Source organism: Spermophilus citellus, assembly GCF_964194105.1.
Source record: "Spermophilus citellus genome assembly, chromosome: 11".
Classification (NCBI taxonomy): domain Eukaryota; kingdom Metazoa; phylum Chordata; class Mammalia; order Rodentia; family Sciuridae; genus Spermophilus; species Spermophilus citellus.
Genome location: NC_138192.1, coordinates 48,696,497 through 48,714,628, shown reverse-complemented (window position 1 = coordinate 48,714,628; position 18,132 = coordinate 48,696,497). Strand labels below are relative to the sequence as shown.

The window sequence follows — 18,132 nt, the reverse complement described above, 5'->3', positions numbered from 1 at the left end:
GAAAAGGAATCTCTGCTTTTTGGTTGATTTTGTTGGGATGTTGTTTACTGTAGCCGAAATGCTTCCTACCTGATTCAGGAAGATGAAGGGAAAGACAGACTCAAAGAGTGAAATTAAAAAGTCATTGGTGGAAAGATTAATATCAGGAGAGATGAGATGAATGGTAGTATAAAACAGTAGGAACATTTTGTGGGAGACAAATCTATTTGAACCAAGCTGATCTCCAGGTACATATAGGATAGGACATCCAGGTGTAGCAGGTACATGAGCATGGGTGACAGTTTTCTGCTCTAAGAGTAGCCTAGAGATTTCTTGCAGTAGTAGTAGTAGTTGAGTTGATGAGTAGTGATTAAATCATTAGGGATAGGAAGGCAAAGATCAATGAGGTGTATCTACATTCAGTTGGTATAGAAAAGAGGTGTTTTGTACTCTATATTTGCATACTGAATTTGAGGTAGATGCTATCCCAGATTAGTATTTTTTAAAAATAGAGACTCAGAAAAGTCAAGAAACTTTACTTTATCATATAACAATTAAATGACCTAGCCAGGATTTAAACATTAGACAGTGTGATGATACCAAAATCCATGGCCTTTCTTCTCTTTCTGTCTCATATCTAGGAAGTTTAATAACACGTGTATGTATATATACTAAGGATCAGGGACTGGTGATTATTTGCATAACATTTTAAAATATGATGTTTTTTATTGGCCTCCCTTTATTTTGGTGCTTAACATTTAATGTCTAAATTAAGAATATATTATCTTTATATCTTTTGTACTGCACCACTTTCACAGTTATTTATCAAACCTGTTGGAAGTCGTGGTTGGGGATTCCTAGAGATAACAGTGCTAAATTTCTTTTCATTAGTTCCACTCATTAGCTTCAATAACTGAATATATTAACTAGACTTCACATATGTATGAATCCCATAACTTATTAATGTCCAGAATAAAATTCCATTGTCATCTTTTTAAATACATGCTGAATCAAATAGAATTCTTACTTTAGAATTTTAAATGTAAATTGTGAGCATTGAATTTTACTCCCTTTATTTATTTATTTATTTTGTTAGGATGATAAACACCAGAAGCACTCTGGGCAAACACTTATTTACAAAAAAGACACAATTTAGAAGTGGTCAAATATTTAAGTTTAATGTAGTAATGTATAAGAAAATAAAAACATTCTTGAGATTCTTAGAAATTAAATGACCTTCCTAAGTACCTTGAGTGAATACTAAATTTCTTGATAAAGCTTGATCCTACATTTCTCCATCTTTATGTATCTAGGGTTAAGTGAGAACCAATTTATATTTAGGATGAATTACAGAATAGCAAAGTAGCAAGGCAGAGTTTCTAACAGTCCTCACATGGAGTTACAAGGCTGGGTGTTTGCTCTGCTTCCTGCTGTCTGAGCAGCTGAATTCCAGGGACATCACCTGTGGGGAGCTTGCCTGTGCTGCTCACTAGAAGCAGACCTCAGACAGCAGCTGTTCCTAAGTGAAGGAGACCACAGACATGCAAAACTTGGCTTTTTAAATGGAGACGTCTAAAGCAAAAAAAGAACAGAGTGCATTTTTAAAAATTTATACAAGCCTTACTCTTTTTTAAAGAAAAAACTTCCTTATAATAAATTCACAGTGCCAGAAACCAAGGTACTTCACTAGAAGTGCAGGTGGAGCAATGGTTGGGTGAGCTGGAAGGAGAAAATAATGCACATACCTTTGCTTGTCCAGCTTTTGTAATGGCAGGCATATCAAAGAGCTGTCCAGTGTAAAAATGCAGCCCGCTGAACAGGATCACTGCAATAGAGTCTCCTTCCTTCTCAATTACTTCAAGAATATCCTCCATCCTTAATATTTCTTCTCCCTAAGTCAAGTTAGGTATAAGTTACATAATATTGACAATAATACTCTTATCACATATTTATAATTTCACCATGAGCTGTCTCACCATAAGAAAAACTAAAGGTGAAAATTTTCCACTGCATTAATGCTCTTCAAAACCTGGATAAAGAGCAGAATTTGAACTTTTTTTTTCTATAAGAAATGACAATTTAAAAAGAAATTATAATAAAATAGAAGCATTTTTTTTAAAAAAGTGCAAGTCATTACAAAAGTATACTTGCTTATTTGTTCTTCAGGTTTTAGGTTAATCTTTACTATTTGTATACCTATTGGTTGTTTTCTCATCACACCCATCCAATAAAACACCCAAAAGTGCAATTCCATTGAATATCATATAGAAAGAGAAATCTGTTGGAAATTAATATTGCATTTGTCAATATACTATTTTCCCAAAAAGCATCACTTGCATATCTTTCATCTGAATAGTACCTAATATTTCTAACTTAAGAGTAAAATATTCTCCAAATAGAAAGACACTGATCCAAACATAAAGAAAAATAATTTACAATTAATTAGTATATCACCCTATAACTAATGATGATTACTTAGTAAAAATTTAAATAAATCTATATTTAGACATGTAAACAACTTGAGCTGAAAGAAATCAGTTCAATACTTGTAGCCTAACAATTGTGATATACACCAAGTTTTTATCAATTTTGTGCAGTGCTAAATCTGACTTCTTTTGAAGTCAATGTAGACTAATTACATTAATATTGGAGTGAAACTCATTAATAAAATTTCCTTTATTTTATTTTATTTTTATTGATTGATCATACCAAGGATTAAACCCAGAGGCACTTAACCATCCAGCCACATCCCCAGCCATATTTGTACTTTATTTTGAGACAGAGTCCTGCTAAGTTGCTGAGGCTGGCTTTGAACTCATGATCTTTCTGCCTCAGTTTCCTGAGCTGCTGGGATTTTATAGGCATGTGCCACTGTGCTGGCTCCTTCCATTTATTTTTAAGTTTTTATAATTATTGCTATTTGTCAAATGTCTTACCTGTTAACTCTCTCTCTCTCTCTTTCTCTCTCTCTCTCTCTCTCTCTCTCTCTCTCTCTCTCTCTGTGTGTGTGTGTAATATACTCTCTACTACAAGAAGACTGGAATCTCTATAAAATGGGAATATGATAGATATTGAAATCTCTGAATTAAATGAAATGTACTTATATGCTATAAAGCATTTCAGTAGTTATTAGAAAAAAATCTAAGTTATATAAAAATTTGGTAATTCAAACTCTTTATTCTTTTTTAATATTTATTTTTTAGTTATAGGTGGACACAATATCTTTATTTTATTTTTATGTGGTGCTGAGGATCAAACCCAGTGCCTCACTAATGCAAGGCAAACGCTGTTCCTCTGAGCTACAACCCCAGCCCCGAAACTCTTTATTCTTTAAAAAATCAAATAAGGTTTAACCACCACAATTTTAAGAAGAAAGAGTAACGGAAAGTACTATATAAATTTGTTCATGAGTTATTTCTTTAAAGAAGCAGTAATGAGCAAGTAAGAAAAACTGTTTTCCATGATAAGACATGTCCCTCATTCATGCTAACTTGTTATCATCTAGTAATGCTAAAAGATGAGTCCCAAGATTACAACTAACTCATAAGACTTCAAACTGCTGGTCACTAAAACCTCTGATAGTGACTCTATCATTTATGCAAGAAATAAGCAATTCATGTAGGATGTGTGAAACAGATATCCTCTCAGTGGTGCAAGAACTTTTCATTCCATTAATTTACTGCATGTTGGCAAGTAGAAGAGAAGAGAGCAGGTCTTTAATTTCTTCACAGTAATTCTGGGCTGAAAGAAGTAATTGTTCAAACATTGGCTTAATAGCCTGGGAGCATCATATGTGAAACCTATAATTTATTCTGTGTGACTTTCTTGGCGCCAAATTATAGAAGCTGCAGGGGTTTATATGTCAAATGTGTACAACTTGGCCTTACACTTCTCTTAAGGTAAAATACACGAGAGTTTAGACCTTGAAGATATGGTTAAGTTGTATCAAATGTATCTTTTGTTATCTGTTTGAATATAAAGGAGTCTCAGACAGATAAATAACTTTAGTAAAATCACACACCTACTAAGTTGGAGAGGTGGGATTCTAGTGGGTATGTCAGTCAGGCTGTAAGAGCCAAGATTTTCCAAGTATACCTCATCCTTTCTCCTTTGTCTAAAGACAATGGACAATATTTGATACTTAGATTATTAAGGGCCAGGAAAGATAATCACTATTTAAATTCAACAAATATCACTGGTCTTTTACCTGATTTTAATGGCACTCAAGGGCAATAAAATTTAAAATTAAAAAAGGTACACCCAATTTATCATCTTCATCCCATTTCCTTGTACACTCTGTAGACTCCAGTAACATAAATAGAAGATTGTTTGCTTACCAGATGGGTAGCCCGTGAAATATAAAAATAAATACAATTCTGAGTTATTCACTATTTTTAACAAAATGAACTGACAGTAAGAGAAGTATGAGTCTTTTGTACTTTCTTGAAAGTTCCATTACAGTAATGAATATAATAAACTTTTGAGGAAAATGGATAAAAAAATCAATAGTGAATAGAAGCATGATGAATATTTATTTCTTTCTCATATACCTCTCGTGGCTTTATCATCCGCATACTTCTTTCAACATTAAGTCCGTGAAGTTGAAGCTGTGACTCTATAGCATACTGGAAAAAGAAGTTATTTATTAAATCAAGCCCAAAGCATAGAAGGACATTAACATAACAACTTGGAAAACAAATAATAAAATATCAATGAAAACATTATTATATGAAATCCAAAGTCAAGGTTAAAAGTGAATAACTAATACATCAGAGAAAAACTGCTTAATCCGATTTAAGTAGGAATCTGAACACTCTGAGATACTACAAATTATAGCCCAATGGAAATGTAGGAGTGATTTAGACTTCTGGAGTTAGGAGAGATTTTGCTATCAAAAGTCACCTAATCTAAATCACAATCAGAATCTGCAGAAAACCAATGTGAGCAGCATGCACTTGCTACAGTTGTATGGAGGATATAAAAATGGCTTACCCTAGCATGAGTAAGTTAGTAAAAGGAAAGAACAATAGGAATTGACTTTACTGAGAATATAAGATATGACTGGGAACAAACAATCGCAAGGAGCATGATTTTTCTCAAGATATTAGAGTTTGATTCTTTCAGTAAGGAAATGGCTATTAATTCTGACATAATTACATGCCCTAAAATTATGATATGTGCACTATAGTTAACAGTCATAATATAATGTAGAAATCAAGTTTCTCTAATACTAAAATTGAAATATGCCATGTACATTTTTCTGTGGATGTGTCTGGAACAATCAAATTTTATCAACCAAATTGCTGATAAGATATACTGCATGACATTTTAGTGAACCATGAGAAATATTTTAAATCTTCAGTAGTTTTTTAAAATAATAAGGCATGAAAATTATGCTATTATGCTATGAAAAGGAAGGGGCAAATTCAGGTTTAAATTGCAATTTTATATGACCAAAGGGTTAAGTAGTGGGGGTTTGTATTGATTTGATCTCATAACATAAAAAGGCAACAAGAATTAATAAAAAGTTTATAACCACACTTCATTTAGACCAGCGGTTTGTTCAGTGTCTTTTTAAAAAGCTAATAAATCAATGTTCCTATTCAATCCTTCCCTCCCTTAACACATGTTTTACTTGAACAAAATAAATAAATCTACAATCTATAAAAAATTCTTAAATCAAAAGCATTTGACAGATCTTTTTAGTGTAAGGTTATTCAGAAAAGACTAGTGAATAAACATTCAAGTCAGGCAAATGATGTCCCTCTAGGAAGAGTAGAAAGAACATAAATGTAATTTGAAGAATCCTTACATGATCAGAAGGAAAGGCTTTGGCTTCTAGAAGAATTTTATGCCGTTTTGGTGTAGGCTTAAAAAATGATAACTGCAATGAAATGGATTTATTGAGAAAGCATTAATATACAATTTCTGCATTTGTTCAGTTGATGCCACACTTTCATTTTAGAATCTTCAAAATTTAAAGGCATTAATTAATTAAACATCTAAGATATCTGTCAGGGGTAGCTTTTCAATTAGTCCTGTTTCCAATGAATTATGAAAAGGAAGAAGATATCAGCTCATTATGTTTATCAATGGAATAGCAAACTCAGGGGAAAATGTAAATCAGATAAAAACAAATTCTCAAAGTATACTTAAATGTTAGTTGAAAAATTATCTTCCCAAAGTATTTATTAGTAAATTATCTAGTATCAGACTGAAACATCATGTTCTCTGTGTGTTTTATTTACAATGACTTATCTTGCACTACCAATTTTGTTTCTAATACATCACCTTTCCAATGTTATTTTATGGCATTTATTTTAGGTCCAACTAAAACTACTTCAGCTTTAACATGAAACAGTTGTCTTTCTTAGAGGCACTAGCACAAAGTATTCATTTGGCCAGGGGGGCCCTTTCATTTCTCCACATAGTTCTTAGATAATGAGACTGACAATAATAATGAGATTGACAGCTGCCGTTATTTGGCTATTAATTATTGACCCAGGTGCTAAATAAGTTCTTACATATCACATTCAAACCTTGTGCAGATCTATGAGGTAGGTATTATTGGCATTTTTAGAAAGAAGAACTTTAAAACTTACAGATGATGAAAACTTTGTCCAATCTCAAATAGACATTAAATAACATACCTGGGAGTCAAAATGAGTTATGCCTGAACTTGCAGGTATGTTTTCAAATCATACTAAAAAAAAGTGAAGTCAATTTTTTTCAAAGCATCAATTACAATAGACACTACATACCAAATTCAGAATACATCTGACATTTTGAGATAAAATCATTTATTAAATATTTAAGATGTAAGAAGTACTTTAAATACAGTAGCTCATTTAAGGTACTATATTTCTTTTCACCAGTTTACTTTCTGTGTTTCAGGTGTTTCTAAGCTTCTCCTCAACTATTGCTATACAAATGTATACTGATCCATAATCTCTCTCTGCTAAAGATCTGCATACTAGATAATGTCTTTCTGAAAAACTCAGTGCTTTGCTGGTAACTATACATCTTTGCTTTGTGTTCTTGCAAGCAGTGTTTCTTTTCATCCACTATGACTCTTTTTTTAATGTTCTGAGCTAAGAACTCTTTATTATTCTGAATTTCTTTGTAAGAGTCAACTTTTCCATGATTATGTAGAAACCATTATGTCATGGGCCAGCATTTCCTGGTAAAAATGAACATATCCTCACAACATATTTTTAAATAAGCAAACCATCAGAATCTCATGAATTAAAGATAGAAATACATCAGATCCCATAAATGAATGTATTCTAAACATTGGTGGGAAAAGAAACTTACAAGTAGGAGATGTAAATTAACGGTCAAAGCATTCATTAGGGCTATTTCTTTGTCCTTAGCTCCTGCAAAATAAACATATCAAAATCTAGTTCCTTTATTATAAATTCTAAAGATGCATGAAAGTTAAACAAGGTAGGAGGATTTCTTTGCTTCCTCCCTCTTACTGATTTTAGAGATAAGGACACATTTGATGTATCATCATAAAGAAATGGAAGTTTCCCACTTGACTCATTTTATCAAATGATATCTAGAGACACAAACACATAACTAGCTAAAAATTGTATTCCTTTTTGAAGTTGTAAGTAGCAAAAAGAAATAATGAACCATTTTATTTTGCTTGAAAAAAAAGGATTTATCCTATTATCAGTGAGTTTGAAAAATTTCCAAAGAGAACATGTATTTTGTCATGCATGTATCTTCAAAAGGAATCTAAAAAAATAAAGGTCAATCACATTTTAAAACTTGGTTGCTTCCAATATCAAATTAAAATGTACCTTTAATAAAAGAAGACTACCTTGCCAAACATATTTCCTTGCTATTATATTGAGATAGGTAATAATTAACAAGACAAAGCTACATAGCAAAATACAATAGCATAAATGGTTTTGGGATCTATTCATATACACTAAGATAATAGGTAATATAGATATATATTTTCCAATGAGAAAGCATGCAAAGATATCATATTCACTACATAATCATAGTCTGATCTAATTCCTTTTAGTGAGGCCTCTGGCACTAGAAAGAGACTCAGAGACAGAGAATACAATGGTCACTTAAGAATTCAGAGAGCAATAACAGTAATGATGCCATCATTGTTCTGAGTTCTTATGGTGTCTCTTAAAGGTAATTATACTTGTGTAATAGGAATGATGTTTTCTTACCAACACTAAGAAAAATAGGCAATGTACCTTAATGTTTATAAGGCTGCACTAGATGTTAAGGAAACACAATTCACATTTTACATCCAAAGACATATTTTTGATAGAGTTCCATTTTAAAATAATAGACAGTAAATGGAATAATAAATCAATTAGATAGATTCCAGGATAAGGTTAGTCAAGGAGAGGCCATTGGAAATATGTAGTCAATTTAGGAATTTATGATTTAGCATAACCATTTAAGGAAGGGATCATCTTCACCTTGTCAAGGAAACATTCCTATCCTATTTCCACACTGATTTTTCCCTTTGATACTACAAGGTGGTGAACAAGTAGTAGGAATTAAAAGGTGCTTCCCTGGTCATCGCAAGATGAATAATGTCTGAAATCAAGGCAATGAGAATAGTCTCCTTTTACATCCCCGGCACTAAATAAAATCCTGCCCCACATGGCATACTAGATGGACACAATAAGCTCACATTGCTTGGAGTGGCATATGCCTTTCCTACAGTAAGAAAATTTCTTTGAAGTGTGGTCAAAAACCAAAATTCTGACTGCTTTATTATAGCAGATTCTTTATATTATGGTATGAATTCTTACTGCTATTTCTGAAACAAAATATTATCTAAGATGTCTAATCTGGTTACATTCTTGAATTCCTATTAGTTCTTTATACACATTTGTTTGAAACCACTTATTAAACAACAAAAATAGCAGGGAGAATGGAAGTAAGAAAGAAAGAATTTTAGTTTTCTTGCTACTGTGACCAAAAGACAATTTCAGGACTCCATTCCTTGGTGGGTGGTGGGAGGCAGAAGAGTATAGGGTGGAGGAAAGTGGTTCAGGACATCCTACCAAGAGGCAGAGCACACCAAATATATATCCCCAATGATCTATGTCCTCCAGCCACAAATTACCAGCCTATAGTCACACTCTGTTAACATTCCTATCAGGGAATTAACACACTAAGTTAAATTTCTCATAACCTAATAATTGTACCTCTATGATGTCCTTTATTGTCTCCCACAGAAACCTTTGGGGGACACCTCATATCTAAAACATAACAGGAAGAAAAAGCAGGGAAAAAGAGAACAGAATTAGTATAAGAAGGATTTGAAATGGCAAGAAGAAAATATGTTGGTTATCACAAGATCAAAACCAAACCCTCATCGTTATACAAAATACGTGTATGAAGATGTGAGAAAAAAAAAGAATAGTGTCACCTTAGATTGGGTAGAAAGAGGTGATGGGAGGGGAGGGGAGGGGATGAGGGGGAAAGACATTATTATTGCTGTGTGTATATACGTGGGTGCATGACCAATGTGATTCTGCAACCTGTACACTCAGAAAATGAGAAATTATATCCCATATGATTCACAACAAACAAACAAAACAAAACAACAATAACAACAACAACAAAACCCAGAAAAGGCAGTAAGTGGGAGTGGTGAGATTTCCTACTGAAGCTCAATCTTTGAAGCTCAAACATTACATTGTGATTAGAATTATAGACTCCTGGGAAGTTTTGGCCCTCTGAAAAATAGAATGTTCACTTTAGATCACCTAAAATTTTTCTGGGATGAGAATATGGTAAATGTATGTGCATGCCCACCTACAAATGTGTGGGGCTAAATAAATCTAGAGTGACATTTGGCATCCCTCATCTTGCTTTTGATGTCATGCTCACATTTGAATCAATTCTTTTTCAGTACTCCCTCACTGAAGTTAATAATTTGTTTGCCTATGCATAAAAAAATCACAATTTAGACCACTTTAAATTAAATTCAGCACTTCAAAAAATGTTGTGCTTAGTTTCTATTGAACTTTGTTCAAGGATAGGATCAATCTGCTTGACATGTGTGCATGAGCACACAGGTGTATCTAAGAGTGATGCTAATAATACAGTTTCAAACCTTAACAAAAATGTTTATTACAAATGTAACCTAAAGGCACACACACACACACACACACACACACACACACACACACACAAAAACATTCTTAACATCAAAGCACCACTGACTGAACTGATTTTTAGTTTATTTTCAAAAGAAAATTTACCTAATTGACCCATTTCTTTGGGTTCAAGTTGTACTTCTAAAAACACTGTTCTTCTAAGAAATTTCAATATTATCAGTATTCCATAAGAAAATAAACCTTTTTTAAAAGTAAACTACAATTCTTTCAAGTTGGTTTTCTTTGTTCCTTCTCTTTTTCTTAAGAGCCTTATTTGAATTAATGTGGTAGCATCAAGAACTACAAGTATTTAGAGGCAAAATTTTAAAAAGCTCCCAGAAAGCTTAATAGGATTTGAAAGGATCTTCATTTTAGGAGATCATCTATGATTCACTGCAATAAATGTCAAGATCTGAATCACTTCCTCTGAGATGGGGATGAGCCATGGCTTTCACTCAAAGAATGCTTTCCTGCTTATTTGTTTATTGAAGATTGCTTTTTGCTTTTTCAGAAGATAAAGCTTAGTTCAATCCAAACACTGCCTTCTTTCGCTGAAGACTGGCAAGCTGATAATTACAGAGCCCTTACTCTGTGCCAACACTTCTAAATACATGACTTGCACTGTGAACTGAAGTCCTCTAAGGAGCTGCATCTTTAAGTAAAGATCTTGCAGACCAGTTGTTATTTAATCTTGGCTGATTAGAACATTGAGATTGTGGAGAGATGGGGTACTATAGGTTGAAAGACAGAATTATCTTGTGCTGTCATAGCCACTTGAATAGCCATGTGCCTTAAGTTTGGTATCTGACCTGACATTAACATAACTATCAGATGAGCTTCTCAGAATATATTGCTAAGCTTAGCAGACCTGTAGCTTCCACTAACCTTAAAGTTAAGTATGCTATAAAACCTATACCTGTGATTTCCCCATCTTGCTGTAGTCTTCCTCCTAGACAGTTGGTTCCACCAATAAAATTGGTAAATATATTTATTTAAGACTTTTTTTTTTTTTTGCTCTGTGACTATAAAAGCTTATCTGTCCTCTTCCATGTATATGAAAACATGCCAATCAGTGTCACTTGAATCAATATTCCTGTGATATGGTCACTCATATTTGGCTCAAGCTAAAATATTTTCTTGTATCCATTAAAGCAGAGTCATTATTTTTTGTCAATAGTATTATCTCACACTATCTTCAAGGCAAACTGATGAGATACATACTTTGATATTTCTATTTTCATTGATGAGAAAACTGACATCCAAAGAGAAAAACTAACTTTCCCAAAGTCTTGTAGAATTTTTTTTTTTTTTTTGGGGTCAGAATTACATTTGGAAACATTGCTTACAAGATACTCCCTATAAGTCAAATATAGGAGATCCAAACTCATAATAAACTTCCTGTGTGTCTTCCTAATAGTAGTACAATTTCAAATCTTTTGCAAAGTAAGATAACAAAGCTCCAAGTTGCTTATTGTTTGATAAGAGGGTTCATTTGTGGTCTCATAACCACCATACCATATTCTGTATATTTTATTAAGCAGATGCAAGTGTTATTTTGAATCTGTCACATTTATAATTAGGCTAAGTCAAATAATTTTAAATTTTATTTTTCAAGTAGCAAATTTCTGTGGCCTGTAGAGATGACTAATGTATGGCAGAGGATCTATAACTGCTGGGGTAGAGCTTCCAGGGATTACTGAATTTCTGAGGGTCAACCACAAGTTACATAAAGAAATTTATGGTCACATTACAACATTTTTATAAGTTCAAATGCATGTATCTAGCTCTTTGTGATTTTTTAATGTACCCAGGGAGAAGTAGGCTTAATAATAATACTAATAATATTCTTCAGCAATTCTATTTCTAGCATCTTGATAATATGACATTAATTATAATGGAAAGTTATTCAATGTTTTGTGCAATTGTTGGCTCTATGTAAAATGTTTTATTAATAGTTTTTCTTCACATCCAAAATCAAAATTCTTTTCTATGTCTATGAATAAATATGGTTGTTCACTTTCTTTTTCTTCTCAATACTCTATTAATTTGTACACATAATAATTTTTATTATTCTCTTGCTCCTTCTTTTTGAGAAATTTTTGGTAAAAAAAAAGACTATGGTTTTAAGAACCTGAAATATTCAATCATTACCCAAATTATACAATGTATCTGTCCATGACAGAGTTAGATTACCTAGCAAGTAGGAAAAAATACATTTGACTTTTGCTATAGCTTACTATTGCAATATTATTTTATTTTATGACTTAAATTTTTACATTTACTTCCAAAGAAATTTCCAAAGAAGTTTCTTGCATTACACAATGCAAGGCAGAATGAGAACAAATAGTAATTTAGGACTGGAGTGGAACTTAGTCATAGAGTTCTTACCATGCATGTCATGGCCCTGATTTCTATCCCCAGTACCACATTAATGAGAGAGAGAGAGAGAGAGAGAGAGAGAGAGAGAGAGAGAAGCCAGTGTAATGGTGCACACTTATAATCCCAGTGACTCAAGAGGCTGAAGCAGGAAGATTGCAAGTTTGAGATCAGCCAGGGTAATTTAGCATGGCCCTATCTCAAAAATAAAAAAGGGCTGTGTTTTAGCTTGGTGATAGACCATCCCTGGGTTTAAACTCCAGGACCACCTCCCCCCCCCCAAAAAAAAAAAAAAAAAAAAAAAAAAAACTAAACAAAAGAAGTATGAGATGTGTAGATGAGAAATTGAAAGCTACTAAATGTTTTTCTTACTTCAAACTTGATCAAATTTTTCTGAGAACTTCCTATTCCTAGAAACTAAGGCAAGAGAGGAGACTGCATGGATTATCAACAACAAGAAAGGAATACACTGTTAAATAAACTTACAGGAAGCTATTGTTTTGGACAAAGCTTCTGTTCTTAGCCCCAAAATATCAACCTAAAAATAAAAATGAGTCACTTATGCTAATGTTCCAAGACACCAAGTGAAACTAAGCAGCTTATCTGATCTGAGAAATCAGGATTAAACAGAGCCCCAAATCCCAAACTGGCCACTTTCGATTGGCATGACAATGAAGTGCCCTTTGCCTTTATCCTTTCACAAGAAAAAAGTTAGCTACTCTAAAGTAAGCTGGCATTAACCAATCAGTCTGTCTACAGTCCCTGCCTTTCAAGGAAAGTAACTTTGACTGGAACAATTAATTTTGTTTCTTACTCCTGCTTTCTTCAAACTTCTATCTGTAAAACCCAATTCTTCTGCTTAACTCATTGTAACACTTATATTATTTTATGAAAGTATTACTCAAATCTAGAATTAAAAAAAAATTAAAATTTAAAGAATTTAAAGGAATTTCTAAAAATGTAGATTAAGATCTTCAAATTGTAATTTTGTTCACATACATACACGCACATATACACAAACAAACATATGTTCTTAATAAAGCAAGCAGCGAATTACTTTTTTAATTTGACTTAAAGAATATTTCTTTAATATATACAATTTTAGAAGTAAAGAAATTTGGGAGATAAATAATTACTGATATTTTAAAAAGTCAAGTTTTAAAATATTGCTTAAATTCACTTTTATATAATAACAACAAAACAACAGTGATATTTTCCCTGATAAATTATAAGCTATAGAGAAGAAAATAGGTATTTAACAACAAAATCATTAACCAAAAAGAACCTGTATTCACTGAAAATATTTTGTATAAAACGTAAGAATGCATTTGTCATATAACATTTGAGGTTTTGGAAGTTACATATGTAGATATTTAAAATATATTTCATTAAGTTTTATGTATACAAGGCAGATATTGTACATTTCAAGAAACAATTATTTCTTTTATGTCCTTTATTATATTTTGGAGCCAAATAATCTTTAATTTCATCGATACAATATCCAAAACCAAAACACAAGATCACTGAAACTAAAAGATTCAGAGAGCTTCTGAGTTGAAGAACATATCTGAATGCTGATATGAGGATTCTATAATATAGTCACATGTGGTATGATAAATAATTGGCCTTTGTTACCAATCCTGAAATGTATGGATCTTCCCCAAATGAATAGAGTCCCTTTAGAAAACACTTAGATTTATGCTGTTGTGATGACTCCAATGAAGTTTCTAGATTAATTAAGATGGGAGTGGTCACCAGAATGACTAAATAATTAGATGGTTGGAACATTCAGCCTCATCTACCAACCTCCTCCTGGGATGGGAGGGTATCTGGAGATTGAGCTCTATAAAAACTGATAAATGAGATTCAGAGAGGTTCTGAGTTGTAGAACAGCTCTAAGTGATGAGAGGTGACAGGCTTAGGGAAGCATTTGTACTCCATACCTCCCACCTCTCCCAAATGAATTTGCTTTCTACATTTCTTCCACTGGTTGTTGCCGAGTTGTAGTCATTATAATAAGTTGATCAAAGTGAATAAAGTGTTTCCCTGAGTTTTGTGAGCTGCTCTAGCAAATTATCAAGCCCAAGGAGGAGGCATTGCAATCCCTCAGTATGTAGATGGTCAGTCAGAGGAAAGGATGATTCCTCAATTGTGACTGTCCTCACAATTGAGGGCAGTCTAGAGGAGCTGAGCCCTTGATCTATGTGATATGTACTAAATCTGGGAAGTCAGTGTCATAATTAAACTGAATTTTTGGACATAGAGTTTCAGTGTCAAAATTGGTTGCTAATGTTGAAAAAAAACCCAGAATGTGTATTGTCTGACTTTATGAGGAAGATAGATGAAAATCTCAGTTTAATTTAATTTTCTTTATATACTTTTTGAAAAAATAAATTAAATCCTTTTACTTTTTAAAATAAATAATATTTATAGTCCCCTTTTCTTTTTACTTAGTAACAATAAGTGCTGGCTGGTTTAAAATTTGGGGGATCTTTATGTGACATATATGTACTTTTTGGGCAACAAAACACTTGCACATTTAATTAGTTGCAACAGAGCAATAAACTTTTAAATGGTGAATGAAAAACTTTTTATAGGGTTTACTTGCTTCATAAATAAATCTCACTACAGAATATCGCCTTAGCACTTCCCTGTCCTGTGTATAAACATCTTAACTCCTCTTTAGGGGATAAGTATTAAGCACAAAATAACAGGATTAGAATGCAGTTTATGTTCTCAAAGAAAATCTAGTAAACAGAAGAAAAGTCCATCGGTAAGGAAAGCATACATACATTCAGGGTCAAATTTTCCAAGATTTTTTTCTGGATTTTGTTTGTTTGTTTATATATTAGACATTTTTATGAATAAAACTGGATTTAAAAAATGAATGCACATGAAGGCTTTCACAATTTGACCCACCCTTAAGAAAATCCTGATTTGTTCAGATTGTCCATAAAAATATATACTCTAGGTAATTCTGACAGTTGGATCAAGTGTTCTGTGACCTACTGGTATGGCAGGAGATACTTGGTTTTGGATTTTGGCTTTCAATTCCCAACAATTCTTGCTGTGGGCTCTAGATCAAGGAATCATGGCAGCACAGATTCACCCTAGGGTTTCCTGTGAAAATCTTTGACTCAGGTCCTATATACTGAGCATATACCTTCATGCATAATCTCCCAAATACTTCATATCCAAACTTCTGAATGTTCTGTTCAATATTGGCTACATTTTTAGCCTATGGAAATCTATATATAATTACTTTTTTGCTGCTATCATAATCTGTTACGTTAATATTTTGATTCTATAATGTAACTACATTAAAAAAATGAAATTTGTATAGTGTTTATTCAATAATTACTGACTGGCAAAAGAGTAAGCTTTTGCTTGAAACTCTTCAATTAAGGTTTTTTCCTTCTAAATTTTTGAATACTTTTCATGTTCATGAGATCAACAATCCCAAACCAGATTGTTTTTAAAGGTTTTTTAATTTGAGCATATTAAACATGAATGCCTTTGTAAACATGGTAGCTATTGTTATTTGCTTATGAGTTATCCCTCCAAAGCTTCTGTGTTAATGAAAGAATATTCAGATGTGAAATGATTAGATTATGAGAGCTGTAACCTAATGAATCCATCCTAGTTTGAATGCACATACTGGGTGGTAATTGAAGGTAGGTATGGCATGACTGGAGGAAGTGGATCATTGGGGGTATGTCCTGAAAGGGTTTATCTTGCCTGTAGCCTCTTATTCTTTTTCTGTTTCTTGGATACCATCAATGGAGCAGTGCTTTTTCACTATGCCCTTCTACCATGATGTTCTGACTCACCTTGGGTCCAGAGCAATAGAGTTGACTCACTATGGACTAAATCTGAAACCATGAGCTAACAAACCTTTCCTCCTCTAAGATGTTCTTGTTGAATATAATAGAGACAAAAAGTTGACTAATACAATGGGGTTTGCTGTAAGCAGTCCTGTTGAGTCATTGTGCTGGGAAACCTCCTCATGTCAGATAACCCAGTAGCCTTGTCTAATCTCCAATATGAATTCTGGAAGCTAAATTAGAACTCATTTATTTATTCTTTTTCTTTTACTGTGTAAATGTTATGGACTGAATTGTTTCTCTCCAAATTCATATGTTGAAATCCTACTCTCTAAAGTGCACTGTTATGGTTTGGATGTGAGGTATCCCGAAAAGGTCACTCATATGTGAGACAATTAAAGGTTAGGAGAAATGATTGTGTTATATCCTTAATCATATCAGGGATTAATTCACTGATTAGGTTAACTGAGTGATGACAGGAGGCAGGTAGTGTGTGGTTGGAGGAAGTGGTTCTTAGGGGAGGTGGCTATGGGGTATATATTTTGTATCTGGAGAGTGGAGTCTCTTTCTCTCTCTACTTCCCTCAACCACACTCTTCTGCCATGATGCTCAGCCTCACTTTGAGCCCCAAGGAATAGGCTCTGTTATCTATGGATTGAGACCTCTGAAACTGAAGCCAGATTTAAAGTTAGGTAGTCAGTGTAGTTAGGTAAATCGGGTCTAATACCGAGTGAAATCTAAAATGGAGGCCATGCTGGGAATGACTCAGGGAAAACACAGGACAATTCATGGAATGATGATGAAGTCCCGGAAAGGCCCTAGGCCAAAGTCCACCCTATAACAGCCCCCAACAGATTTGGAGATAGCCCATCCCAAAGAAGTGATAATGAAGTCCTTCCTGCCCAGATTACTTGTTTGGCCCACCTGTGTCCCAACCCTTCCCCCTTCATCAGCAAAACTATAAAAAGGGGAGACAACTGCACTTCCACGGATTCCACCTCTTGGGTCCCCTTCTTCCTCCGGGAGAAGTCTTTTCTGCTGTCCTTTAATAAACTTCTAATTTCTACTCTGACCTTGCCTCGCGTGCTTCTTTGGTGTTATTCTTCAACATCGGGGAAGCAAGGACTCGTCACCGGTCAACAGCGGTATCAAAACCATGAGCCCCCAAATAAACTTTCCCCTACAGTTGTTGGGGTCCTTTTAGTTACAGCCATAAAAAAAACTGACTAAATCATTCACATACTTAGAGATAGTGCCTATTCATTGGTAATTAATGTTTGTGAGGTTGTAAGGCAAAGTCTTTTTTGTTTTATTGGTTGTTCACAACATTACAAAGCTCTTGACATATCATATTTCATACATTAGATTGAAGTGGGTTATGAACCCCCAATTTTACCCCAAATGCAGATTGCAGAATCACGTCGTTTACACATCCACAATTTTACATAATGCCCTATTAGTAATTGTTGGAAAGGGAAAGTCTTAATCCAATAACAGAAGCTGCCCCTAGGAGGCTGAGGTCTACTCTCACATTCCAGAGAAGATGCTAATCTTACCTGATAAGACACCTGAATACCCTGAAGCATCCAGACCTCCTTTTCTTCCCATGAGTCATTTGTGCCCGTAAGCTGACTAGACAGAGGTTTGAGGAGCTAGACCCTCTAAATTCTTCAGGGCCAGCTTTGGAGAAACCCGATTCCTCACTACCAGCATCCATATCCCAAGTATTGGTATTCAGCAGTGGGCATCCTTAAAATTTGTTTCCAATATCGCTTTTTCTCCCTTCCCCAGAGACTAACCAG

At 33.7% G+C, this 18,132-nt stretch overlaps 1 protein-coding gene across 1 annotated transcript in view; it reads right to left on the bottom strand.

Annotated features, from left to right (window-relative positions):
* Positions 1–18,132, bottom strand: part of KYNU (kynureninase) — a 110,553-nt gene that overhangs the window by 53,621 nt on the left and 38,800 nt on the right. The window contains exons 5-8 of the mRNA XM_081261688.1: positions 7,294–7,355; positions 5,792–5,863; positions 4,530–4,604; positions 1,725–1,871 (exon numbers count right to left, since the gene is read on the bottom strand). Of these exons, the coding sequence (XP_081117814.1) occupies positions 1,725–1,871; positions 4,530–4,604; positions 5,792–5,863; positions 7,294–7,355 (356 nt within the window). The remainder of the gene's footprint in view (positions 1–1,724; positions 1,872–4,529; positions 4,605–5,791; positions 5,864–7,293; positions 7,356–18,132) is intronic.